Source organism: Varanus komodoensis, unplaced genomic scaffold, assembly GCF_004798865.1.
Source record: "Varanus komodoensis strain SLA01 unplaced genomic scaffold, ASM479886v1 scaffold116, whole genome shotgun sequence".
In the NCBI taxonomy this organism is placed as follows: Eukaryota; Metazoa; Chordata; class Lepidosauria; order Squamata; family Varanidae; genus Varanus; species Varanus komodoensis.
The window spans coordinates 698,191-707,620 of NW_025335333.1; the positions used below are offsets into that span (position 1 = coordinate 698,191).

The 9,430-nt window shown below is 61.1% G+C and overlaps 2 protein-coding genes across 2 annotated transcripts; one reads left to right on the plus strand and one right to left on the minus strand.

Annotated features, from left to right (window-relative positions):
• Positions 1-2,239: 2,239 nt before the first annotated feature.
• TMEM269 (transmembrane protein 269) lies at positions 2,240-6,906 on the plus strand. The gene is made up of 6 exons (XM_044421270.1): positions 2,240-2,323; positions 3,007-3,154; positions 3,624-3,721; positions 4,227-4,370; positions 4,654-4,854; positions 5,015-6,906. The coding sequence occupies exons 1-6, from the start codon at positions 2,299-2,301 to the stop codon at positions 5,122-5,124; spliced, it is 726 nt and encodes a 241-aa protein (XP_044277205.1). The 5' UTR covers positions 2,240-2,298; the 3' UTR covers positions 5,125-6,906.
• Positions 6,907-7,665: 759 nt separating this feature from the next.
• LOC123018801 (small vasohibin binding protein) lies at positions 7,666-9,142 on the minus strand. The gene is made up of 2 exons (XM_044421176.1): positions 8,928-9,142; positions 7,666-8,037 (listed from the first exon to the last, which is right to left on the minus strand). The coding sequence occupies exons 1-2, from the start codon at positions 9,099-9,101 to the stop codon at positions 7,951-7,953; spliced, it is 261 nt and encodes an 86-aa protein (XP_044277111.1). The 5' UTR covers positions 9,102-9,142; the 3' UTR covers positions 7,666-7,950.
• Between the last annotated feature and the right edge of the window lie 288 nt (positions 9,143-9,430).

A 9,430-nucleotide genomic window follows, 5' to 3' on the forward strand; every position in this document is an offset into this window, starting at 1 on the left:
GGCGGCGGGGCGGTGAGTGCGCGCGGCCGGCGGGCGCGGAGGCCCCGGCGGGGATGCGCCCTCGGGGGCCGCGCGCCTCCGCCGCGCCGCACGCAGCTCGGCGACCTCGGGCCAGTCGCGCTCGGCCGTGCCTACCTGGCAGGGGGGTTGTGAAGATGCAGATGGGGCGGGGAAAACGGGTCTCCTTGGGAGAGGAGGGGAGAGGAGAGGCAGGGCATACACAGGATAAACGCTCGCAGACGCGTTTCCCGCAGGAGGGATGCGCAGCGTGCCTCCGACGGAGGAGCGGCACTTGTTTCCTGCGCGCCCGCTCGCTCGCTGCCCTGAGCGCGTTCGGCCGGGCGGGCGGGCGGGCGGCGCTGTCAGCAAAGCAGCAGGCAGCTGCGGCGGGGGGGGGGGCGGCCCGAGCCCCTGCAACGGGCAGGGGGCGTGTGACGCACGCGGGGTCCCTCGGCTTCTCCCCGCTGCCGCCCGGGGACCTGGGGGGCACGGGCAGCCTTCACCCCCCCGCTGTCCCCCCGCTTCTGGACGGCCACCTCCAGCATTCCTGGTGGCCACACTGGCAGGGGCTGATGGGCGCTGGAGTAAACAGCGCCTGGAGGGCACCCTCTTGTGGGGAAGGCGTGCCTGGCCTGCCAGCATTTGCTCTTGCTGGCCCCGTTCCATCCACAAGCCGCGCACCTCGCAGGCGGGGGGTTCCTGGCCCGGGACCCGCCGTGCATTGAACACCACCGGGGCGGCTGGGGCGTGTGCTTGCACACTTGTCCGTATCAGAGGAATATTTGCTATATTTATAGTCCTCCGTTTTTCCTTCCAAGGGAAGGGCGGCTCACATCACCATCTCCCACCTCCCCCATCTGATCGCCACAACGCCCCTGGGAGGCAGGTGGGCCGAGAGTCTGGCTGGCCCAGGGTCCCCGCGAGCTCCGTGGTGGCATGGGGGGGAGGACGCGGGTCGCCCGAGCCCCATCCCACCCCGAGCCGCAGTGCAGCAGCGCCGGCACACGCACTGTCCCGCCCCCGCTGCGCTGCGCACAATTGCCGTGAGCTGATGCCAGCCGAGAGAGGAGCCACCCCATCGGCTGCTGATCGGAGGGCCGGGTGGGCGCAATGCCGGCAGGACAGCATGTTCGGAACACCCGGCGCCCCCCGCCCCCTTCTGCCGCCCCTGCCCCTTTCTCGAACCAGAGTGTGCTGCCACTGGGTCTCTGGGCTGCCCCTCGGCTCGCCCCATGGCGCCCCACCCACCTCGGTCATGTGCCTGCACTGGCACTCGGGAGCCTCCGGCCTGCCCCTTCGCCGGGGTCTCAGAAACTTGAGCTGCCTCGCTGGGCCGGAGCCAAGGCCCCGACCGAAAGGAGGGGCGGGAAGCCACATGTCCACCGGCTGGCCCTCTGCCCTCTGTCTACGCCCCCCTCCAGCGCAGCTTTGCCCGCGTCACCCAGAAAGAATTTGGCCGTGGGGAGAAGCCCGTGCGCCCACCACTCCGGCAACTCCTGCTTGGAGCACCCGTGGGGAGAGGGGCAGGGTGCTTTTTCCCTCTGGGGGTGGGGAGGGTCGAGAGTGTGTGCAACCTCAGGGAGGCAGCTGGCCCCCAGCAATGGCCTGGTGGGAGCCCCCCCCCCCCCGAGCCCCTGCTGAGCTGCAGTCGCTGCAGGCCTGCTGCGCGGCTCCTCCTTTCGGCCGGCTGGCAAGCTCAGGGCTTAAGGCCTCACAGGGGGCTCCCAAGGGGGCTGCATGCAGTGCCTTCCCTTTCCTCGCGTCCATGGCCACTCTGCCCAGCAGCCAAAGCATTCTGGGAGTTTTACGGAGATTAAGGCTGTTCAAAGTACAGTATTTGCCCGAACATAGCAGCAGCTGAGCTGTGACCGACCGACCGACCGACCGAGCAGTACCCCATGAGCTTTTAAACCTGGACCATGCACTGCTGAACGGCCACGAGGACACCACCGACCTGAAACGGCTCCCCGGGGCCTTCACATGCTCCAGGGCCAGAGCAGCTGTGCACCCCCACCCCCCAGGCAGCAGGCGGGTCGGTCCAGAGGGCAGCGCTTCCGAATGGCCTCGCTGCCGCTGGCACCTTTGCCTCCTTTCCGGAGCTCCAAGCCTCGCTTGGCCACTCGTGGGGCCAGCCACCCTTCCGGCTGGTGCGCGCGCCGTTGTCCGGGGCTGCATCTCTTCTAGCGAGCAGAATGCGGAGCAGTCAAGCCGCAACACTCTCATCCGCTCCCTTTTTGCTCTTCCCCTTGTGTCTTCAGCTACAGAAACTGTGCAGTTTGCTCCTGAAATCCGGCCAGGATGTGGGTGGTGTCGCCCCCCTCTGGTGAGTCTCAAGTTAAACCTCTCCCCTCCTCCTCCTCTTACTGCCGGGTGGCTTTTAATCAGAGGAACGGAACTGCAATCTTGTGCCGGCTGGCCGGGGGAAACCAGAGAGGAAGAAAACAGTGCGGGGGGGGGGCAGCGGGCCGTGTGTCCAGCTGGTCGCCACCGCAAGAGCAAAGGGTGCCTCCCAGGGCAGCCTGCTCCGAAGGACACCTCGCCCCTTCGCTGCGGCTCCCTGCTGCGCCAGGGCGTGCAGCGGCGGTGGGTGACTCGGAGAGGTTGCCTCCTGAAGCTCCTGTAATTTCTAGCCAGCATAGCAGTTGGGAATTATGGGCTTCGTGGTCCAATGCATTTGAGGGCAGCCAGTTGAGGCACATTGAAGTAGGAGGTCGAGAAAAGGAGGGCATGCCTCAGACGAGGTGCGGCTGCATCGGCTCCCCTCTTGAACCCAAAAATCCTGGCTTCAGGGCAGGCTTCAGAGAGAAACCCCCTGGCTCTCTCTTGAACCCTTTTCTGAGGGGGGGGAGCCAGGCGTGGATGGAAGGAATGTGGCGGCCTCCATGCTTATCCGTTGGATTCCCTCCCTCCCTCCCTCCCCTGGACATAAATGCCCCCCCGCTGGGCCCTGGAGAAGCCCCTGCCGGGATGCCCGCTGGGTCTCACGTCTTCTTCTGTGGTTTCCAGGGCTGTTCCAGTATGCCAAGAAGCTCCTCCTGCATGAGCGGGCCGGGTGGGCGCAGGCCGTGGAGTTCATGCGCATGAATGCCGCCAACTCCATCTCCGTGGCCAACCTCATCGTGGGCCTGTGCTCCATCCTGTGCAGCCTCAACAGGTAAGCCTGCGGCCGGCCCATGCCGGGTTCTCCCGGACGGCCATTGCCAGGGACTGCCGCGCTCTCTGGGGCCAGCCTGGGGTGGGAGCAGAAGACGGCGTGGGTGTCGCGTGCCGGGCTGGCCGGAGCACATGTGGAAAAGGCCCGGGCAGCTTGGTGGGTCACAAGCGGAGGACGATCCGGCAGCGGCGGGGATGGTGGGAGCCTGCTCGGGCTGTGTCGGCCTGCTCTGCATGTGACGACAGCCCTGTACATTTTTGGTTGCAGAATTGTTGGAACTCTGGACTTCAGCCAGGGCGTGTTAGCCACAAACAGCCCAGCAACAAGTAATGGCTGGCCGGCAACCTCTCCCAAAACTTGGCCTGGGCGATGAGTCCACATGCGGGGCGGGGGGGAGTGGGCAGCTCCCATCATGCCTGTCGGCAGCGCAAGAGGCCGCAATCAGGGCCCCCATTCTCTCCCCCTCTAGGCTGCACCATTCCGCCTGCTGGCTGATCCTGACGGGGTTTCTGCTGGACCTCGCCGACGGAGCGGTCGCCAGGCGACTGAACGCCTGCTCTGCTCTGGGTGAGCCGGTCCCTTCAGCATCGCTCTCGCCCCTGCCTGCCCACCGGCCGGCAAGCCCCTCGCGCAAGCTCCCAATACCCGGAGTGCCGAGTAGAGGGACGCCCCTCCCCAGCACCAAGACGGGCCCGAAAGGGGGCCCCGTGAGAGAAGCCTCCGTAACGGAGTTGGGGGCACCAGCCTGGGGGAGCCCACCCTGCTTCGCCGGATCTTCGGCCCCGCCTGGCCTGCACAAGGCAGCGCAGAAGGGGACTCTGACAAGCTCTGCCCCTCATTCACACGTCCCAAGAGTCGGAACTCTGCAGGGCCGTGTCCCCCAGGGCTACGCCTTCCTCTTGCATCAGCAGCCCTCTGAGCTTTGGGCTGCCCCACCGCCCCGTTCGGCTGCTCTGAGGCGCAGGTGGCTGGCCTCTCCTCCTCGGAGGCTGCACCCAGGGCGCCGGGGCGCCACGGCATTCGGAGTGGCCCTGCGGTTCTCCCGGCCTGACCCTTTCCCTGACGCTCGCAGGAGCCAAGCTGGACGACTTTGCGGACTTCACCTCGTTCGGCCTCGCGGCGGGCCTGCTCCTCCAGGCCCAGGGCGTCCTCGATGGGCTCCTGGTGATCCTGTACGCGCTGGCCGTGTTCACCCGCCTCTGCTTCTTCTCCAGTGGTGAGTGCCAGTGCCCCTGCTCTGTGCCCGGGGGCTTCTGGCCAGCGTGCTGGGTGGAGGCATGGGCCCCCGCCCACACCGCTTGGCTGGGCCAGGCCAGGCCGCCCGAGCCCCTTTGCCGCTTCCGAAGACCGGGTCGGCTCTGCTTTGGCAGCCCTGCGTTCCCCGCAGCAAGCCGGGCGACCGGCCGAGACGCAGGCGGACGATCCAGGGAGTAACGCCTGCGATGCGGGCGTCATCTCGCCCAGCCAGTGGTTCACGGACTGATTCTCCCCCACCACAGGGGTCCCCTTCATGTACCGGGGTCTGCCCTGCCCTTACGGAGCGTCCATGCTTGCGACCACCTACCTCCTGACGGGGGGCGACCGGGTGGCCACGCGCGCCGTGGCGCTGGCGATGGTCCTCTTCATGGTGGACCGGGGCTTCTACCCTCACGACAAGGTGCTGGAGTCCCAGCCGTGGAAGAAGGCGGTCTACGCGGGAGGTGAGCGAGGGCCGGGGCCCCACTCTTTCCGGAGGCGTCGGAGGTGCGGTCCCCACAGACGTGCTGGGTCACGGCTCCAGCGACGGGGCAGGGCGCTTCCCGCGGGGGTCGGGGTCCGGGCCCCTCCATCGCCTCACCCCGCGCATGTCTCCTGCTGCAGGGGTCCTGATGGTCGCCTTCTCCGCCTCCTCCTTTGCCTCCGTCTATTACCTGATCTGGTCCACCTCGTACATCTTCTTCCCGACGGCGTTATGGAGCTACAGAAACTAAGCAAATCTGTGGCCTCGTGGGAACTCTGCACTTTTGCACATACATGGCTGCGGGCCGCCTGTTCAGAGGACCTGAAAACCAGCGGATGCGGCGCGAACACCCATCACGGAAACCGTACGGAGGCCTGCGGCTTCCCAGCCGGACACGCCTCAGCTCCTAGGTCCTCCCTGTCGCGTCGGCTGGTGTGTCCACCCAGGCCGAGCGGGTTTCTGGTGAGCTCTGCAGCTTGGATGCCAGCACTTTGAGCCTCCCCGTCAGTGTAGATAAAAAATGTACAGATTTTTTCTATTTAGACAGATCTATGTATAAAATGCTGTATAGATTTAAGAGGGGAAATGAATTTGTAGATATTTTGTATTTTTATCTTTTCCCAGTCATTAATTTTATATGTTGATGACTTTTGGGGACACGGTTCAGGTTTCCCTCGTTCTCACGGTGATGCTAAAGGTGGGTCCTTCTGTCCTCTTCTGGCGCCCCTGCCTCACTTTGACGGAGAAGCCGTGCAAGATGCCGAAAGGGAGCATGTGGGTTTGTGGCATACAAATTTGTGGGTTTGCAGCCCTAGTTAAAAAAGCAGATGCAATGGGGCTGAGTGAACGAATGACAAGCCAGAGGACAGACTGCGGGTGAGCTGGTTCTTGCGGAGTCATGGGTTGTTACATCGTGTGAACCCAGCCATGCTAACAAGTCGGGGTTTGCTAACCACAACATCCCACGGTTCTCTTTGTGGGTGGCTCATGGTTAAGAAGCATGGCTTGTTAGCTCAGGTGGGCTCACACAGCACAACCCCGCCCCCCCCAAGAGCAGCCCACATCCAGCGCACACTCTGGCTTGTTATGCTGTGCCAACCCAGCCCTGGTGTTGTCGGGATCTGAGACTGGCCAAAATACCTTGCCTTGGTGTCGCAGGCAAATCGCTGAAGGCACGTCATTGCCTGACCTGCCTCTTCCTGGACTGGGGCTTCCTTGCCTTGGCTCCAGGGTGGCCTTGGCTGGAAGGCTCGCAGGCCAGATTCCAGTGTGAGCACTTCTGCAGGGGGGAACTCTGCTTAAGCACTAGCAGTGAGTGTTGAGCTCGAAACACACAGCCATTCCTTTGAACCCGAGTGCAGCTGGTGCTGGACAGTGGCGCTTCTTTTTGCAGGAGATCAACCCCTCAGTTAATTCTATTAAAAACATCTTAGTAAAATAAAAACCAGGAGAGACGGAGAGCTAAGGGTGAGGGATGCTGCACCTTTAGCCACGAGGGAGGAGGTGGGGAGGGACCCTCATCGCACCTGCAGCCTGCATCTCAATAGCAGGCGACCCACAAGCCACCAATCCATGTCCCGGCTGCATTCTTTGTGCACGGTGCCCCAAAAGTCCAACAGTGTGTTGTTCCCGTACCACGGGGACAGAGGACACTGCAGGACCGCCACTGCCGTCCCAGCACAGCTGGAACCCACGTGCCCCCCACCCTCCTCCGTCAGAAGAGCCACCTCTCCCCCTCCAAGGGGTTCCCAGTCCGAAATGAATTCGTTCCCACTCTGGGCAAAGCCCAGATCCCATTTATGTGCTTCCTTCTGAAGATGTGCTGCTGGGAAAACTGGATCGTATGTCTGTGGGCTATGAAGCCCTATTAATATTTAATTTTGTTGCTGTCACAGTGGTGAAATTTATTGGGAGTGCTGATTTCTGCTTCTGCAGTTACTTGGTAGGAAAGGGGGAGAAAGGAGGACAAGACTGTGATTGTTGCATTACTGAAAAAGAATACTTGAAACAAACAAACAAACAAACAAACAAACTTCTTGTGTGCAGGGATTTTTTTTAAAGCAATGAAGAAAATTTCTCTTGGAATGGGATGTTGGGGGGCGGGGGGCTGGGCGTGCTATGCAGGGAAACAAGCCTGCCAATTTCAGATTCTATTTGGGTTCTTAGGAGAAGGGAAAGGCTTCCAAGGAAGGCAACACGGAGAAGCGAGGGACGGGAGACCAAGCCCCGTGAGAGCAGTTTGAAAGAACTGGGTGTGTTTAGCCTCAAGGAGAGAGGGCTAAGCGGAGACAGGACAGCACTCCATGCATACTGGAAAGGCTGTCGCAGAGGAGGACAGGACATGGAATAACAGGCTCAAGCTACAGGGCGCCTCGACACCAGGAAACGTTTCCTGACTGTTACACCAGCACGAGAACGGAACCAAGGACCCAGGGAGGTCCGGTCTCTCCTACACTAGATGCACGGATGTTCAGGATACAACTGGGCAGCCGTCTCCGCGGGGTGGCCCAACCTGGGGTCCTGCACTGAGCAGGGGGCTGGTCTCAATGGCCTCACAGGCCCCTTTCAACTCTTCTATGATTCCTGTAGAACTAAGGTGATTTGAGACACACAGAGAGACAGACTGGCAGGCAGGCAAATTATGCACAGTACAAAGAGGTCTGACTTTTTTTCTCACACCCTCAAAAGACCAGAACCTAAAAAGGTCATCTAGTAAAACTGGTAGGACATTCAAGACTGATAAAAATGAAGTACTTTGTGAAGACAATGTAGAAGGTACTGCTTCATCATCTAAATAGGCAGGCAAGCTTTATTAAAAATATTTTTCAAAGCAAGGCAATAAATAGAGTTAGAAACCAGGGTTCATCAACAAGGAAGAGTTAGAACAAGAGCAGGCCAGTGGAACGGCTGACTGGAAGGGGGGAAATGGAGGCGGCTTGTGTGTTCTTCCCTTCTTAGAGTCTCCAGTCTTGTTAGACTGCTGGCAGGGCCAGTGTGGGAGGAGGGCTGGTCCAGAGTGGAGGGAGCCCCCCGGGCAGAAATTCGCTACTGGCCATTTGGCACTGGGCTCATGTGCTTATTCACCCGAAGCCTGCATCTGCTTGCAAAAGGCGTCGAACTGCTCTTGCTCCAGTTCCGTCATCACCCGGTTCAGGGCATAGATCTGCGTTCAACCAGACAGCAGCATGTTAACACGCAGCCCCCTGCTGCACCTGGAAAGCCAGTGCTGTCCCCTGGGCCTTCCTCACGGATTCTCCTTCGGGATGAAAGCAGGCCTCTTCCCTGTCTCCTTTTGGTTTTCTTTGCTCCTGTTTATTTTCCACTTGTGGAACTTGCTGCCCCCTCAAGAAATAATAATCCAGGATGCAATCCTGTGCATGCTTCAAGAGAAAGAAGGCCTACAATTTCCAGCATGCCCCAGCCACACAGAGACAGGCATAGTGGTGAGGTTCAGACAAAAGGGCAACCCACACTCAAGGGCTGAGCTGGATCAGGAGAGGACCGCTGTGCTGTCTTAACCCAGCTGCAGAAACAAGCCACTGTCTGTTAACCAAGCACAGCCCATAGTTTGCAGTGAGGTTGCTCAAAACCCGGATTCTTAACACAGCTCAGTTGAGACAACATGAAACTACATTTCAACAAAAACCCTCACTCAGCCTGTACACGATCCTTAAGAGTGGATTACCATGAAGTCTGAACTCAAATCGTTATGCATATACAACTGAAAGAAGATCAAACGAGCCACTGGGGTTCCTTGGACGAGAACAGGATATACATCTGATAAACATAATCATAGATACTACCCTTCTTTGGTAAAGGCGACTTTTGCACCAACCTTCCATCAACGACCACGACACACATAAGAATACTAATATATCGTGAACCTACCGAAGTCTATAGCCCTCGTGGCTGCTCAATGCGGCCTCCCGCCACCGAGGCAGTATACTGGGGATCCCGGGCCCCACAGTTCCCATTCCCAGCCAACTCTCGCGATAGCGGCGCAATCTCGCCCGGGCGCCCCCAGCCGCCATTACCAGAGCCCCGCCCAGGTACCTCTGCGCGCTGCCGCTGCTTGAGCTCCTGCTGCGCCGCGCGCTGCTTCGCCTTCTCCAGGCGGCTGTTGTGGCTGCTGCCGCTGGCGGAGGCCTCCTTGGCCTTGGGCGGCGGCGCCTGCGAGGGCGGCAGGGCCGGCGGCAGCCTCTCGCGACGGCCCCCGCCGGGCTCCATCCTCCGACGGCCGAGGGAAAATGGCGGCCGAGCTGGCAACGGCGCACGCGCAGAGAACGCGCTGTGCCTCCCTGGCCACGCCCTCGAGGCGGAATGGCGCGCCTGCGCCTCAGCCACCGTACGCGCCGAAACCATAGAGTACCTAGGGGGCAAGGCGCTGGCTTGCAAGGAGCGGCCGCTCCCCCTCGGCTTCTCTATGGCAGCTGCTGGGCCGCAGAGATAAGAAAAGGAAGAGCGGCGCCCTTCGCTGGCGGGGCAGCGCGTTCCAAGGCTCAGCTGTGTTTCGTGGGGGGAAGCTCTAAAGGCGGTCTTCCTCGCAACCTCCCGGG

Coding starts and splice junctions, on each gene's coding strand:
- TMEM269 (XM_044421270.1), top strand. CDS start 2,299: ATGTGGGTGGTGTCGCCCCCCTCTG. Junction 3,722..4,226: donor GAACGCCTGCTCTGCTCTGG/GTGAGCCGGTCC, acceptor TGACGCTCGCAG/GAGCCAAGCTGGACGACTTT. Junction 4,371..4,653: donor CCTCTGCTTCTTCTCCAGTG/GTGAGTGCCAGT, acceptor CCCCCACCACAG/GGGTCCCCTTCATGTACCGG.
- LOC123018801 (XM_044421176.1), bottom strand. CDS start 9,101: ATGGAGCCCGGCGGGGGCCGTCGCGAGAGGCTGCCGCCGGCCCTGCCG. Junction 8,038..8,927: donor AGCAGCGGCAGCGCGCAGAG/GTACCTGGGCGG, acceptor GGTTGAACGCAG/ATCTATGCCCTGAACCGGGT.